At 34.8% G+C, this 18,534-nt stretch overlaps 1 protein-coding gene across 4 annotated transcripts in view; it reads left to right on the top strand.

Annotated features, from left to right (window-relative positions):
- CTNNA3 (catenin alpha 3) overlaps positions 1-18,534 on the top strand; it is a 1,445,036-nt gene that overhangs the window by 317,196 nt on the left and 1,109,306 nt on the right. For all 4 annotated transcript variants that reach the window (XM_019731774.3, XM_074339503.2, XM_074339504.2 and 1 more), the window contains one exon: positions 16,750-16,953. In XM_019731774.3, the coding sequence (XP_019587333.3) occupies positions 16,750-16,953 (204 nt within the window). The remainder of the gene's footprint in view (positions 1-16,749; positions 16,954-18,534) is intronic.

The raw sequence follows: 18,534 nt of genomic DNA, 5'->3' as shown, positions 1-18,534 counted from the left end.
AGAGCTTAAAAACCTAGGTTTCTTACTATGTTAGCTGCAATTAAGACGTTTCCCAGTACTTATCTGGAGAAAAAAAGTACTTTCAGGTCTAAGAGATTTGCCTTACAATTTCCTTTTAATAAAAGCTTGTTTCTTTCTTAGGAAAATCATATTCCTAAATTCATATTTTCCTTTTTTAAAGAGAGGGCTAATATTGTTCCTTTTTTGCATTAATGAGATTGGAATTCCCAGCCAACGCTGCTAATCACTGTACTGTACTGTTTACAGCAGGAGAATGGTAGATGATTTGCCTTGAACACCACATTTGGAGGAACCATATCGTATGTCAAGCTAAGAAATTTTGACTTTATCAAGTGAGAAATGTTTGATTAGGGAAGGGAGAAAATCAAATAGATGTTGTGAGAAGATTAATTAGTCATGATGTGCAAATTATTTTGCAGGGTTAGATGGGTAGAGGCAAGAAGAGTCAAGAGATTTTTGTAATATTCCTAGTAAGAGGTAATAATAACTAAAGCTAGGGCAGTTGAAATGGGAAGGGAAGAGAGTGGCAGGTGCCGCAGCTCTGGAGTGGCAGAGGTGACCAACACGTTAGCCATCAGACCGTTCCTCTTGTAATAGTCCCTGGTTCACAGGGAGCTTCAGAGCAGCCTCTTTCGGTGACATAACCTGTTTTGAGCCTCTGCCCGCTCCTCACCTGGATCCCCACTTTGGGACCTGCACCATTCAGACCCCTCCCCCCCTTCCCCCCACTGCACCTGCAGGTCTCCCTAGCTCCACCCCTTGTACCTGTGGTTTCCAGTGTTTGGAAGGTTATATTTACTTCGTAAAGTTGTCAATGATGTCACTTAATTTCTGCCACATGCAACAAACTGTCTAGCATGGTCTGTTGGATGAAGCACTGTGTAAAATGGAATGGTGCTTATTTGAGAAATGTCCTGAGAATAAGCTGAAATCATGAAAAGTAAAGTAGTCTATGAGTTGCCGATAGCTTTTATTAGTGGCAAGTGTTCACTGCCAAGGTTGAGATTAGGGTTGCCTACCTCTAGCCGTGGAGCTATCATTTACAAGCTTTTTTTTTTTTCCACATTTTAGTATTTACAGATTTAAAAGGCAAGAGAGCTGGCAGGCAATTACATTTTGAAACCTCATTGAACTTCATGCTATAAGTAAAATTTCAAAGCTTGTTTTCTGAGAATAGTTAGTAAAATAAACAACAGTAGTATTTTTTAAATTCTAAATTAGTTTTTGTTGAAGATACTATTGATTGTGAAGTAAATATTGCCAAGGTAATAGTTTTTATAATCAGTATACACTCCATGGTTAAAAGAATGTCAAAAATATCTCACGTTTTCTTCTACAAATCTGGGGCAGTCTTCATGGGTATACAACTTGTGACTAGAGCCCCATGATAAGAAGGGTTTCATGTTTGGTTCCATTATCTGAATTAGCTGTTTTAAAATTCTGAATACATTTTGAACAAGGAGCCTTGCGTTTCCATTTTGCACTGAGACCTCACATTATGTAAGTGCTCCTGCCTAAATCTTTGGGCTACTTTCAGATTGTTTTACACTCTGCTTAGTTCCCATTACCTGATCCCAGATCACGTTTAACATGTGAAATCTAAGATAGAATTGCAATTAATGTGAAACCTGTTAGGTTGGTGACTGACATCTAAGCAGTGTGGACTAAGCGCAAGTTTTATGTTCACAAAATCCCAGCTCTGTTAGCCACAAATGACCACTTGAAGTTAAATGAATAATACAGCAGGCAGGATCCAAAAGAACAAAGACCAAAAGCCCCAGAGCAAAGGGAAAAATGAAAAGCAATGAATAGACATGTGGTGCCTGCCAACACTCTCTCTGACTCTTCTCCAAGCCTGCTATAAGCCAATCAAATAGCATATGTCATGTCCTGCAGATGGAAAAGCAGCCAGAGCAAATCTATACAGCACAGACGCATGGATCTGTCATGCAGCTGCCTGCGGTTATATTTGTTAAGCTGCCTGTCAGTAGCCATGAGTTTTGAAGAAGGCTAGTTGCTTCATGGGCAGTAGATTAATCTCATTTGTTTCACATGGAAACCATGCTGTTTCTAATAGGCAAAGCAGCTTCTTCAATGCCTAGAATGAGTCTGACCATATTTGTCTTCTCACATTACTGTTGTAGTCATGTGACTATTAGGCTAGTATATGAGGTCAGCCTTCCAGAGACAGAGGAAGGCCAGAGGCGCAGGTGGAATTCTGGTGTTGGATGAGGCAGTATAAATAGATAAAGCCGTTGGATGAGTGACCCAGAGACTGAGAGAGCATCAGTTGCGGTCAATTGACTTCCTGATGGAAAAATAGATGAGACACATTGTACTGAGACATTATACTGAAGACAGTGAGAATAGACTGTTTTATTTGATATTTTCTAATATTAAAGAATTTCTAAGTCTGTATATTCCTAATTTAAACATAGGGCTTCAAATATTTGTAATTAGGTGTAATGTGGATGATGTTTGTATTAGAGCTGTCATTGAAAAGGTAAATGAAAAGGGTATACATGACCCTCTTTTGGACTTGGAGAGATTAATAAGGAAAGGCGATAGACTGAGCACTATTATCTACCTGGTATGTGACCTTTGGGCGTCTTTGGGTTCATGAAACAGCAGGAGTGGCTAGATCTGGGGAAGGCATGAGAGTGCTGACAGGCTGCAGGCCTCCATTCACTGATCCTCACTTGATGGATTTAGAGATGGAGGTCGCCTTACCGCTAGCAAACAGGCAACAATTTACCAGAGAGCCTCCTCAGAACCACCTATGTAGGGAATGACTTTCAGAGCTGATGCAGGTGCTCTATCAACTAAAGATCCTGCCTCGGAAGGAATTTTGTGCTTCCTTGGGGGAGCATCAAATTGCCTAGCCTTACTTTGAAAGTCCCGTTAAATTGGGATGTAGGATGCTCTACTCTTCCTCAACAGAAAGAGTTCCCATTTCCTTTCCTTTCCTTCCTTCCTTCCTTCCTTCCTTCCTTCCTTCCTTCCTTCCTTCCTTCCTTCCTTCCTTTCTTTGTTTTTACTTTTTTAATTTTGACAGACATTTGGGTAATTTCCAGTTTTAGTATATTATAAAAAGTATTTCTATGAACATTCTCTTACGTGTCTTTTGATGCACATGTGTACATATTTATTTCTGTTGGTTATATACTTAGTGAAATTGCTAGGTCATAGCATATGTGTGTATTACACTTTAGTAGATGCTGCCAGTTTTACAAAGTGATTGTACCAAGTTTTACTCCCACCAGCAGTGTATGAGATGTCTAGTTGCTCCACATCTCAACATTTGATACTGTCAGTTTTTAAATTTCAGCCTTTACGTTTGTGTGTGGTGATATATCACTGTGGTTATTTTTGTTTTTCTTTATTACTTTCAGGTGTACAAAGCAATGTAATATTTAGATGTTTACATCCCTCACAAAGTGATAATCCCCCCAATTTGTCACCCCCCTGACATCGTATATAGCTGTTACTATACCACTGACTATATTCCCTATGCTGTATTTCACATCCCGTGACTATATATATATATATATATATATATATATATATATATACTTGACATTCAATATTATTCTACTTCAGCTTCAGGTGTACAGCACAGTGGTCAGGCATCTACGCAGTCCATGAATAAGCTCCCTCATAAGTCCAGGGCCCATCTGGAACCCTACATAATCTTTACAACATTATTGATTATATTCCCTATACTATATTTCATATCCCCATGACTATATTGTGACTACTAATTTGTACTTTCTAATCCCTTCACCTTCTCTCCCATTCTCACCCCCCTGCCATCTAGCAACCATCAGTTCTTTTTCCTATATCTCTGAGTCTATTTCTGTTTTGTTTGCTATTCTGTTCTTTAGATTCCACATACAAGTGATATCATATGGTATTTGTCTTTCTCAGTCTGACTTATTTCACTTAGCGTTGTATTCTCTAGGTCCATCCATCCATGTTGTTGCAAATGGTAAGATTTCATTCTTTTTATGGCCAAGTACATTGTATAAATATACCACAGCTTCTTTATCCAATAATCTATCAATGGGCATTTTGGTTGTTTCTATATCTTGGCTATTGTGAATAGCGCTGCAATAAACATAGGGGTACATATATTTTTTTCAAATTAGTGTTTTGGATTTCTTTGGATACATGGGAGTGGAATTTCTGGGTCATAAGTTAGTTCCATTTTCAATTTTTTGAGGAACCTCCATACTATTTTCCATAGTGGCTGTACAGATCTGCAATCCCACCAACAGTGCACGAAGGTTCCCTTTTCTCTGCTTCCTCTCTAACACTTGTTTGTTGATTTATTGATGTTAGACGTTCTGACAGGAGTGAGGTGGTATCTCATTGTGGTTTTTATTTGCATTCCTGGTTCATGTAATTCCTGAGGATATTTTGAAATGTCCACATGCTTTTTTTTTCTACCAGATCTTCAAATACGGAAATAGCAAGCACAGCCAAAATTAACTTAAATTGAAAACCCTTTAAATTTAATAATTTCTCATCCCGACTACAGAGGAACAATCTTGTTTATTCTTACTTAAATTAGGTTTCATTGGCACCTAATTTTTTTCTCCCATTAGCTATGGAGATATTTCTCTCCATATTTGGGAGATATTTCTCTCCCATTAGCTATGCTGATATGCATCCCTGCTAGTTTCTCTCTAGAAGAGGCACTTCCTTCTAGCACTGATTTTGGCCTTCATATCCAATTATTTTTTCCTTTGCAGGCAAGAAACAGGGACAAAGAGTTCTTACCATAATTTTGCTTGGCAGTCATAAAGGTAAACTAGTGTTTTATGGCATCCTGATTAGAAAAGTCTGAAATGGAGTACAGTGATGGAATTTTCCTTCTTGGCATTATGAATTGATAAATATAAAGTATATAATTTATGTTCTTTAATAGCATATCACACTGCATAAAATCAACATTTAACTGAAAAACCCTCTGGTTATATAGATGCATTCTTTTAACATTAATTTTATTTTTAATGTTGTTCTGCATCCCGTTTACCAAAGCTATGAGAATATTCTGTCAGAAAGGGATGTGTTAAACACCTGCAGGTTATAAAAATATAAAAACCCAGTAGCTTTTTAAAATCTTTTATAGTGATGAAAGCTGGGTTTTTTTTGGCTGAATTGTCAAGTACTTTTATAATCATTCCCTTATCACCTACGAGTTCTGCTGAATCATTAAACACCGCATCACATTGGTTTCTTAGTGCACATTTCAATGTGCATGACACAGAGCTTTTAACAAACTGCTGCTTCACCTTCTCTTTCTTTCTTCTCACTTCCTCTGCTTTTCTGTTTCCTCCTTCCTCCCTCTCCTTTCCTCTCAGTCCCCTCCTTAACCTCCCTTTCCTTATTTTCCTTTCCCCTTTACCTTCTTTGCATCTCCTCCTCCCTTTCTCCTTCTCTCCTTCTTGTGTTTTACATGTTCTTATTCCTTAATAGAATGAAAAATCAAAATCAGATTGATTAAGCACCAAGGGGAAAAGGAAGACTCTTTGGTAAAATTTCCAAACGATCAAAGACTAGTGGAAGGAATGATTTTGGTGTAACATTTTTCTAACCAACTTTTGAGTATACCGTGTTTCCCCTAAAATAAGACCTAACCGGAAAAATAAGCCCTAGCATGATTTTTCAGGAGGAACATATGCCCTAGTGCGACTTTTGGAGTAAAAATTAATATAAGACCCGGTCTTATTTTCAGGGAAACATGGTATTATTATGTAACTAGTAAAGCAAAGATATCTGAACAGTGGTAAATGCATCATCAGTTGATTATTTTCTATAGGTATTTTTAATTTGGAAAGGACTTGAAGCCAGAAACTGATTTTTCCAAATACACATCTACATCCTATTATGAACAGCACCAGCAATATCCTTCTGGAATGAAAAAAAGAGAAGGATGTAAAATGGAATATAATGGTTTAAATTATGGAGTAGGTTAATATTGTCTTTGATGGTCCTTCCCATCTCCCCTTTCATGCTTCTTTTATCTCAGGGTATCTAGTCCCTTTCCTCCCGCTGATACCCAGTATCTTTAACCTTGCCTCCAAAGTCTTGCTGCTTGCCCTTCCATACAGTGATACATATTTTCTGGAGCTGCCTCTTTCTCTTTTACTTTAACTAACTTATTTCCAACTAGCCATCAGGGAAAGGACCTGACAAAGTAAAGCCTTAATGACTGACAACAGTATATAAAATTCTATCCACCTCCAGTACTCTCTCCAAAGATACTCACCAGATTAGGGAATAGTGCTTTTAATCTCAGTCAACCACTTTTGGTGTAGATATAAATATAGACACCCAGGGTGGTTTTATGTTGTGGGGGGAGTTGTTCTAAGCAACAAATGACAATACAGAAGTACTGATTTCTTCCCCCTGCAGTATATATATATATTGTAATTGAAGTTTATTGGGGTGATCATTGTATCACTATCTTTTATCTAGTGAAACCCAGCTAAGAGGCTATCATAACAGAAGAATCTTATATCATGGAAAATAAAATGAAAAGCAATTTCTAGAGCTGTGATGTCCAATATAGTAGCCAATTGTCACATGTAGCTATTTGAATTTAAGATGAAATAAATCACAATTAAGGAAAACTGAAAATTCAGTTCCTTAGTTGCATTAGCCACACTTTAAGAATTTAATAGTTACATGTAGTACGTGGCTACTGTATTGGCCATTGTAGATACAGAAAATTTTCATCACAGAAAGTTCTGTTGGACAGCACTCTAGAGTATACATGTGAGTCAATATAGTTTCATCCCAACTTTTTTATCAAGACTATGATCACTATGAAGAATTTAAAATGATTATTTTGTGTCACTTGTGGGTGAATACATTATAAATATAGATTTTCAATCACAATGACTAGAGAAAAATTTTTTTTATTTAGCCCCAGTTAACTAGAAAATTACTTAAAAACATTTGAATTGATTTATATTTAACTATGTATTCAACTCCAGGAAAAGAGCAGATTCTTAACTCTTTCCATGTCAAGAATATCTTTGTTGGTTATAACTTCAGAATATTCAGAATGTCATCTCTACAGTCTTTGAAGAGCAGTGCTCTAGGGAACATGAGGAAGGAGCTGGGGACCACATTAAGAGTATCTGAAGGATGCTGTTATTAAGAAATTGTCAGCACCTAGCAGTCATGTTTTCACTCATCATTTTTCAAGGGCAGACATGACTGTGAGAGTTTTACAGTTATTAGGTATGGCTGTACCACATTTTTTTCTGTGCTCTATTATGTACAGTTCTCCTATGAACCCAGGGCTTTCACTTAACCTGCTATTTCTCCCAACAAACATAATTATAGACAGAAGTGAAGGCACACTCAAATAGAAACAGAGCACAAATAGGATTATTTTTTCCAATTGTCCCATTTGTACCTCTTCTTCTCTTTGTCAATGAGTTGTTTTCTAGGAGAACTCCAGAGGTGTAGCACTGGGATAAACCTTGAAATGGTGGGAATTGTTCAAACATTTGTTTAAATTTTGCATATTTGTATTCAATTAGGTTTGCAATCAGTAAAACACATGGACCTAGAAGGTAGGACACACATTACAATAATGAGAGAATTAAGAAGAATTAACTCTACTTAAAAATATTGGAGCAGATGCTATATTTTTATTGATGACATTATTGTGTATAAAAATTATTGTTTCTAAGTTCATTTTAGCAAGAATAAATTAATCATCATGCTTATATATTTTCAGATTTTTTATACATGGTTTAAAAACAAATCATGAGCAGAGATAAAGCAAACATGTAAACATATTTTCAAATAGATAATCAATAACAAACACTTAACTTGCTCCTTCATTAAAATATACTGCCTCAGTTAGTGATATTCTGGTAAGAATATATATATATATATATATATATATATATATATATATATGTATATATGTATATATATGTATATATATGTATATATGTATATATGTATATATACATATATACATATATACATATATACATATATACATATATATGTATAGTATATATGTATATACTTATATATATACTAAGATTCATTGAGTATTATATTTAATATTATGACAAAATCAAGAGCTTCTTGGAGTATTTATGTTACAATTCTTTTAAACAGAGTTTCTGAAAATAGAAGAATCCTTGAAAGTTTATTTCATTTTTTTTAAATTAAAGTTTATTGAGGTGACAATTGTTAGTAAAGTTGCATAGATTTCAAGTGTACAATTCTGTATTATGTCATCTATAAATCACATTGTGTGTTCACCACCCAGAGTCAGTTCTCCTTCCATCACCATATATTTGATCCCCTTTACCCTCATCTCCCAGTTTATTTCATTTTTGATGTAACCAGATAAAAATGGAAGCAAACAATTAGTGATGTGGTGTTATGATCAAATTGCTGAACTCTGACAGAAGAGGTTACTATCTCAGATGAAATAATTTAGATGATTAAAATTTTTATTGGTGTTCTGGTGAGACAACTATTACAGTACTTACTGGGCTATTTAAGTGGTCTATATCCATTATGCAGAGAAAAAAAATTAAGTGAATCTGTATGTCTAATTTATTTTATAAGCATATTGAATGTGTTTCTAAAAATATTTTCTATTTTGCTGATATATTAATTAATGTATGGCAGAATGTGAGTTATGTACATTTTGACAATGCAGCTGAATATGTAGTGAACTGTGTATGTGTAAATTACACTAATTTACCAAAGTAGTATATCATGTGTTGATCATCTTGCTAATTTATAATTATTGCTCACATTTTGCCCTCTTTTACGTTTTTTATACCTAAAGCTTCCATTCCTTAGATTAGGTGGAAATGCATTAAAATAAGGGAAATACTAGACAAAGGAGAGTCTGTGAGTTCTCTCAGTGGCGTTTTCTGTCGGTAATCATAAGGAAAAATTTTGTTCCATTTTTATCCCTCGCTCTAAAGATTGATATTGTAGTTGTTTGAGAAACTCATCTGTGCTATGTGGCTATTATTTTTGCTGCTTCCAGCTTGAGGCATAGCGTGTGTTTTTGTAACGAATGTTAGTACTTGATTATAATCATAGCTACATCTCTTTGGATAGGCAATTTCACTTTAGAGAAGAGGTGTGAGATTTTTAGTGTTTTGGATGTAAATCTGATCAATCTCATCATACAATATGGAGTGTGTGAATGATAAATAGGATTTACTACATCATGTTTATTAAAATACAGAAATCTTTTCCCAACCAAATTGATTTTATGCTTTAGCTTGTTTAAAATTTTTTTTATAACTTCCTACATGTCCTGGCCATGCACGGCCAAAGCTTTGCTCAGAATCTGGAATATATTGGATGATTAATAAATATTTGTATGATGGATGCCTATCTGATACACATCTGTGTGGTGTATAGAGTATTCTGTTTTAGGAAGTGTAGCTTCCTTCACAGAGCTCTGTGGCTTTGTTCATCAGGAATAGATGGTAGTACATATAAAGGTAAAAGTAGTATTAGCAAGGAAACTATGAGGTAAGGCCTACCCCACCAGATATTAAAATACGTTATAAAACTACATTAACTAAAATCCTACATGATGGGTGTAGGTTTTATTTTCCCCATTCTACAAGGTATGAAATAAAGACTTGCACAGTTTAAACCACTTTCTCTATGTGAGCGAGGCTAGGATTCATATTTAGGTTTTCTGATTCCCAAGCTCCACTACTGAAAAAGAGAGCCCTGTTACTTTGAGGGCATAGGCCTTTATTTTTAAAAAGCCATATATTAGCTAAACATATTTGTAATGATGAAATCCAACATAACAAAATTAAAATCCTTCAAACTAATTAATATGAAAACTTAATATCATATTTTATTCTAGTAAATAATGGAAGCATTATTTTCTCTATTATGATCCAAAATAATTAATTGATTCATATCTAGAATCTAAAGGAACAATAAATCTTAGATTAATAATTGTCGTGTTTTTAAAAAAAATTAAGAATAATTTTTAAATTGCTTGTAGTTTCATAAGTAATACACAGTTAGTCTAGAACCAAAAAATATTGAAACTTTGACAATGACCCTAATCTGGGTTCTTTTCAGAGATGACAACTGTTATGGCATTCACAGTTTTCTTTCAGACCTTTCCCTAGTGTCTTATATACTTATACATGTGCAGAGAAAAATCTAAAGTATTTTTGTGTGCTTTTTAAAAAATATATATGATGTCACTGTACATGTCATTCTGCAACTTTTGTTATTTTATTCAATAATACACTATGGCAATATTTCCAATTTATTTGATAAAAATTCACCTCACATCATTCACTTTCAAATACATATAGAGCCATGATCTCAGTCTTCTGAAAAGTTAACATTTATTTCTGTGTTTCTCAAGGTCACAGTATTTTCTTTCACCATAACTCATATTGACTAAAATAACCTTTACTTTATAAGTTCTTTCCTGAAAGATAGGCTTTAGGCTGCAATGAAATAGAATAACGATCAGCCATGATGATTTAAACTACAACTACTCCATTAAAAGATTTAATGCATTTTTAGTCATTCTCTGTATCATTATTTGGGTTAGTTATCACATTCTCATTCCATGGGTCATATACATATTTTATATTTTAAAATATCTATGAGTGTGCCAATGATTTTACAATTTAATCATTCTTTTGCAGGGTCTGACTTTGCTATACTTCTATAAATAAATACAATATATATTCTCCTTCTGGTTGCACAGACCGCTTCCCTGCGTTTCAGGCAGTTTTCTGTGTCCTATTTAAGTTCAGATTGGGTGCTTTAACTACATTAATTTTGGGGTTAAATCCATCTTTTTCCTTTAGCTTGTTTACAGCTTTCACAGCATTCTGCTTCCTGCTCTAAGTGCCACATAAGCGTAATTCTAACTCTGATGCCTATTTAAGTTGACCAGATGAGATCTGGATAAGATGACCTCCAAACTTTCAATTCTATGTTTTGTGGAAATTTAAAACCCTCCCTGAGGATCCTATGAATTCTCTAGAGCTTACCTTTCTTACCTCTCTGGTAGCTCTTCGTTGTTGTTGTTGTTGATGTTTTAAACTTTTATTTATTTAAGTGTGTTTTTCCAGGACCCATCAGCTCCAAGTCAAATAGTTGTTTCAATCTAGTTGTGGAGGGGGCAGCTCACAGTGGCCCATTTGAGGATTGAACCAGAAACCTTGTTGTTAAGAGCACCGTGCTCTAACCCCCCGAGCTAACCGGCCGCCCCACCTCTGTCTTTAACTACCCTGATTCTTCATCCAATTGCCCAGTTATGCATGGTCAACTTATACTTAACTTTCGATTTTTTAAATTTATAAATGTATCCACATTGCAGTTACATATTTATATAATTATTTGGTTAATAATTGTCTGTTCTTCTAGGCTGTGAGCCCTGTGAGGAGGGAAGGTATGTTTTCCATTCCATTACCAATTCCTAGCATGACACCTAGCACACAGTAGGCTCTGAAGAGGGACTCAAAATGTAAGGAACAAGCAATTGAAGAGGACTTGGAGCTTGAGATCAGAGCGCAAAGAGAGAAGTTAGTGTTGAAAAGGACGAAGTTAGAGGTTGGAGGGAGAGGGAGAGGGAAAGGGAAAGATCATCCTTGAAGACAGATGGGAAGAAAAAAATGGATGGAAAGCATACTGAGAGATAGAAATGAGTAGAGAGGTTTACCAGATGGTCTCATTTCAGTTTCCCCAGAGTAGTAGAAAGTGTGTGGATTGGAGGTTATATAAAATTGGATTAGTATCGTAAATCTTCTCTTTTAAGAGTGTTGTTAGACAAGTTACATAATTTTGTTCACCTTCAGTTTTCACAGTTATAAATTAATGATTATAATACCTCCAAAGTGGTTGATAATGATTAAATAAGACAATGAACACAATATTACATAATAGTTTTAACATGGAACTGAAAACAGATATATTTGGACAGAATCTTGCTTCTGCTACTTACTAGCTGAGTGATCTTATGCAAGTTATTTAAAGTCTTCAATTCTGAGCAGTAGTATGAAGAAAAATAAGGAATCAAATTCGTTAACCAAAGAATTTACAAGATATGCTGAAAGAGATGAAAATACAGAGGATGGTAACAACATATAAGTAGATAAATTTGTTCATAGCTTGAGCCAGGATTCAAACTCAAGCTTACTGCTCTCAGGGGTTATACCCTCGTTTCTTAATCCTTAAGCTATTCTGTCTCCTAAAATATAGCAATCAAATAGATGACATTGAAGTTAGGACTCTTACTTTTTTCAAAAAGTATTTTTCCGTCAGCAGTCAAAGTTTTAGGGAGGTAAGTGTGTATTGGGCAGAATCTAAAAAAAAGGAAAACATTTTTCTATGTTCAATAGAGTAGAATCCTGAAAATACAACATTTTGCTGTTTGTCTTTCATGGAATTAATGCCATGAAAACACACTGAAAGAATATTTCTACATATTTCCAATTAGTTCAGAAGAATAATTTTTTTTTAAAGATGAGCTTTTTTTTTTAAAAAAATAAACCACTTTATTGAGGCATGATAGACATGTAAAAAGCTGGACATATTTAATGTATACAACTAGATGATTTTGTGGATAAGTGAGACCTATTGTGAAACCATCTATCAAGGCCATAAACATATCCATCACCACCCAAATTTTCCCCCTGACACCCATTATTATTATTATTATTATTATTATTATTATTAATAGTAGTAGTAGTAGTTTGTGGTAAGAACACAGCATAAGATCTACCCTCTTAGAAATATTTAAGTATACATTACAGTATTGTTGGCTAGAGGTACTATGCTGTACAGTAGATCTCCAGAACTTACTCATCTTGCATAACTGAAACTTTGTACCCTTTGACCATCGCCTCCCTATTTCCCTCTCCAACTAGACCCTGAAAATTACTATTCTACACTCTACTTCTATGAGTGTGACATTCCACATACAAGTGAGACAATACAATTATTTGTTTTTCTGTGTCTGGCTTATTTCCTTAGTATCATGGCCTCCAAGTCCATGCATGTGTCAGAAATGGCAAGCTTTTTTTTCTTTTTTTAAGGCTGAACAATATCCCATTGCATGTAGGTACTATATTTTCTTTCTCAATCATCTGCTCATGGACATTTAGCTTATTTCCATATCTTGGTTATTATGAATAATGCTGCAGTGAACATGGAAGTGCAGGTATCTGTTTGACATCATGATTTCAATTCCTGTGAATAAATATGCAGAAGTGAGGTTGCTTGATCATATGGTAATTCTATTTTTAATTTTTTGAGGAAACTCCATACTATTTTCCATAATATACCAATTTGCATTCCCACCAACAGCGCACAAAGATTCCCTTTTCTCCAAATTCTAGCCAAGACTATATATATGCATACATATGTATATACACGCTATGTATCTATATATGTATATACAAATATCAGGTGTGGTAAAAAACTACAGTGGATGTTTAAATTAAAATAATTATTACAGTAAAAGACACATTGCCATTAATCCCCCTCAAAATACTCCCCCTCACTTCCAACATACTTATCCCATCATTCTCACCACTTTCTGAAGCAGTTCTGGAAGTCCTCTTTCGTGAGTGTCTTTAGTTGTGCTGTCGTGGCTGCCTCGATATCTTGAAGATTCAAAATGTTTACCTTTCATGGTCATTTTGACTGGGGAAGAGCCACAAGTTGCATGCTGTCAGATCTGGTGAATAATGTGGATGGGGACACACCGTAATGTTTTTATTGGACTGAAATTGCTGTACCAGAAGCGATGTGTGACATGGAGCCTTTCTGTTGTGATCAAAGCATACAGTGAATGCTGCTGCAGAGCGCCATCCAACAGAAAGGCAGGGATCTTCAATACGGAGAAGCAGTGCATGAACCTTAGTAACTGTGTGACAAGTTTCGGCTTGTCTGATGCAGTCAGTCAGGTGTGAGCTACGGTTGAGAGGTGTGTTTTAAAGTGTGCTGTAAATCATCCCCCATCATGACAACACTTCATGTCATACATTGCTTCTGGTATATGGCACTATATAGTGCCTTGGGGGAGGGGTGACATGGGTAAAATGAAAGTGTTCTTATCGTCTTCAATGCTCCTATTCTTTCATTTTTGCTCTACTGGGGTGCTGGAACTTCTCAGCTATACTCCCAGGCTTCCATGAAAGTATTCTCATTCAGGTGACATTGTGAAAATCAGTGTTTCTGTGGGGGTATGAGGTATGAATACTCCTATTTTATCATTTTACTGATGGTCAGAAGAGATAATTCTTTATTTCAGTAGGTCAAACATCCAGTGGTATTTCATAAAACATTCAAGTTATTTTTAAAAACTTACCTTTTTAGTCATTTGATGACAAGGTTAGTGAAAACTTTTAAAGGATGTGAGTAGAAGGACAGTAGTTTTAGGAAGGATCAAGAGGCCTGTGTGTGGGTATCAGATGTCAGAGCAGACAATGGTTTGAGTTTAGATGAGCTTAAAGAATTTCAAAAGTGTTAAATGTCAAGCAAGTAAAAATCCAAAGGCTGCGATAGTTTGAGGAATGACCCGGTAGAGCAGGAAATGGAATAACTTAATCCTGTAATAGAAGCTATTTTCTGACATAAAATCACATCGAGAGCATCTGAAATTACTAGTTTCTTCTTGAAATTCTTGTAAGTAAACAGATTGGAAATTCAGTTAACTTTTTGTGTCATCACAATGTGGAGACATGTTAACTGTTTCTATCACATCTTTTAATTACATTTGAGCAATCTAAGAACAATTCTGTTGCCTTCAATGTCTCTTCTTAATGACAATATCACATTGGAGGGACATTTTCAAAAAGGTTTTAATTGGTTTATTATTATTATGAAACATGGCAGTAGAATGTTTACTGAATTAGTGGGCCAAGGTAGGGTAAAAATGGCGAGTGAAAAAAGGAGTTAGATTTAAATGTAGATGAATCCTTGACTGATGGCAAAACCCATGGTTGAGATTATTATTGCATCAAAAATGTTACGCACTGGATAACAAAAATGTTAAATTTTGCATTTGTAAAATTAATTCCATTTTTTCTTGCTTTTTTCCATCTAAAAGAGAGTTTATATTTTACATTATATAATATGTGAACATTACTCAGTACTAATTTTTTTCTAGTTGTTTTAAAACTATTTCTCTTTCTGTGATAATATTCTCTCCCTAGTTTGGCCCTAGTTACAGCTTTTTAAATTTTATCCTGACTACTTTTGATCCCTAAATATTTATCATAATGTAATATAGTGCAATAATCAATGTAGCTTATATATACACACACATACACAATATATATATACATATACCTCTCTCTAGGTATTATATATAGAATTTAATTATAAATTCTATATTCATCTGGAGATGAATGATTTTCAGTGGGCATGTTTGTATATGTGTGTATAGATTTAACATATACACATATTTTTAAGATTATTATATGGTATCATTTTTGTGTTAAGGGTTATTCAGGTAACTTTTATTCGATACTAACTTTTTCTCTAATTACCACATTATGCCTAAAACTTGGAAAGGCTTCCTCTCTTGATGTATTTTAATAAAGAACCCCTTAGAGCAGGGGTGTCCAAACTTTTTTCAACGGTTTTCACCAAGGACCATATGCGGTAAAATACACAAACAGCCGGGCCACTCACTCGAGGTGAAGTACGTATTGCCTCACCTGGTTTATTTAAGTAAACTAAATATATTTTTGGAATTTGCTGCGGGCCAATTAACAATGGATCACAGGCTGCAGTTGGTCCACGGGCCACAGTTTGGACACCCCTGCCTTAGACCCTCTATTTTTTTCTTCTATAGAAAAAGACTATAGATTATCTTGACTTCTATTGCTTGAAGACTTATATCTAATGGAAACCTTAAAAATACCATGTCAGTTACCAATAGGGGAAATAGGTAGAAGTTATAATAGATCAACAGAAAGATCGAGTTTTACTTTTTCAATAAATAATTACAATTCAGAATTCTTTTTGATATGTTAGTGTTAAAATTAATCGGAGTGTATTATTTATACTCTAGTGAGGCATAATGAAAATAATGTTGAATTAGGTATTATAAGACCTGAGTCCTTGTCTGAACTTTACCATTTATTTGCTCAGTGAATTTGGGCAAGACAGCCTCAGCCTCACTCATCATCAATTGAAATGTGTGGTTTAACAATATCTTTGCTGGCCACCTCTTCATAGTATTGTCAGGATTTCATTATATATGTGAAAATATTATGTAAACAATGCAGTTCTATATAAAGGTGACAATTGTAAATAGCAGTTAATGTGCCAAGCACTGTATTAAGCATTCATATCATTCTTACAATAGTTTTATGGACAGGCAATGTTAATATTCCAACTTTACAGATCAGGAAGGTGAGGCTCAGAGTGTGTAACACACTTGAGTTAGCTCACACAATATTGGTGAGTGGGAAGGGCAAAATTTAAATACAGGTCCATCTGATACTACAACGGATGCTCATAATTGTACAATTTTTGTCGTTCACCTGAATAATAATTGCTACATATGATTATGTGTGAACTGGGTGGGTTACTAAAACTGCAATTCTCTTATTATCACATGTGAATTCTAAATGTGAAAACAAAATAATATTTATTTTTCTTAAAAATAGAATGCTATGGAGTTCTAACCATCCAAATGTGTTTTTCCTTTAGAATTTAATTGTCTTGGATCCACTCACAGTGACTGAGGAGGAAATAAGACCATCCCTAGAGAAACGTCTTGAAGCCATTATCAGTGGGGCTGCTCTGTTGGCTGACTCTTCATGCACGAGGGACTTCCATCGGGAGCGGATTATTGCAGAGTGCAATGCCATTCGCCAGGCTCTCCAGGACCTCCTTTCAGAGTACATGAACAATGTAAGTAACTGGTTTTCTCCCCGTTCCGTACATTGGGTATGTGCTGAGTTTCTTTCTGTGTACAAAATGTGATAAATTATAAATGAGTATATGCTTTTACATGGATTGTTTTTCTGAGTGGGTCTGCTTAGGTTGCTCATAGGGTACAGCCCTGAGATAGGAGTGTCTAGGGATGGAATCCAACCAGAAGGTTACTTACATATGATTGTTTTGTTAAGTATTAGTTGAAGAAGGGAATCAGGATTGGAGAAAGGAAACTGGAGTTGCACATCAATTTAAAGGATAAAAAGAAGATAAAGAAAAGGGCAGGTTGCTCAAGGTGAAGTTATTTATATCCAAGTTAGAATTTTGATAGTATTGGATAAACTCAATGCTGCAGGGATCAGGGACCATTTTTGAAGAGCTATAGCTCTTAACGTTTTAAAAATGTGACATTATGTTGCAGATATTTTGCAGTTTTAGCTATCTCTGAGGAATATTAGAAATGCCGTCTAAATTTAGGCAAACACAGAAATATATGTGTCAAGGTCCTTTTTGTTTCATTCGATATATATTCATATATGATATATTTATTTCATGTATATCTATATCCATCTGGGGTATCCATCACTATTCTCACATTTAAATCTTCGTGGCATTTTGAAAATGAAGAAGAAATTCTTGAAGACATTGTTAACTATATATTTTTCACGAATTCTTTAAAATAATAGAGCTCAACAGAATGAAAGTTTTGTGATAGGAATATTTTGTTCATCTATCTTATTCTAAGTGGAATAATTCAAAGGTTGTGAAGGTTTTTTTGAAAATTGTTAGTTTCAAAGCATAAAACTTTTGGGTGTGAAACTAAGGAATTTGGATTGTTCAGTATAAGTAATTTATGTGAATAATTGAAATGTTTTAAAATTAGTGAGTTTTAAGGACCCTTCAACACATTTGAGGTATCTCCACACTCTTTAACATTTGAAGACTTTGGTTCCTGACCAGCAATCTCTTGCTTGCTAAGAAATCAAAGTTGTAAAGCAGATTTTGTTAATAAGAAGAACATATTAGTAATGTCATATCTTGCTTCTGAAACTGGAATAAACTAGAATATGTTTGTTCTTTTCTATGTCTTATTGCTCTTTTTCTTAATGAGGATTTAATCTGATGTTTAGTTTCAAGGCCCATTTGTCAAGTACACAAAACTTATGTTACTAATACCCTTCTGTTAGATATTTTTAAACAAGCTAAGTTCTGTGTTAGAAGAGTGAAGTGGAATGAGATTTTTTTCATTTGTACTATCTAAAGAATCGAGTTCACAAGTAAGTAGCTCTTTTAGCTTGTCCAGATGTTATCCTAATTTTAATGTTTTAAGAGTAGCCTTAATTGTAGGAATCCAAATATTTCTGTTATTTAATTGATAGGTTGCACTACTGTTTATGCTAGAAACTGTCTTTCTTCTTCCTTCCCCCATGTTTTCTCTTCTCCCTTTCTGGCAAAAAAGTACAAACACCCCCTGCAGTCCCTCTCGCCCTCTCGCTCATGGTCTTTCCCCTGTTAGAGCTCTCATCCCAGATGGAATTCCTCTGTTTATTTGTCTGC

The sequence above is a fragment of the Rhinolophus sinicus genome, chromosome 15 (assembly GCF_057876585.1).
Source record: "Rhinolophus sinicus isolate RSI-liver-muscle chromosome 15, RSI-T2T, whole genome shotgun sequence".
Taxonomy (NCBI): domain Eukaryota; kingdom Metazoa; phylum Chordata; class Mammalia; order Chiroptera; family Rhinolophidae; genus Rhinolophus; species Rhinolophus sinicus.
Note: the sequence above shows the minus strand (reverse complement) of the source record. Positions and strands in the feature narration are given on the sequence as shown.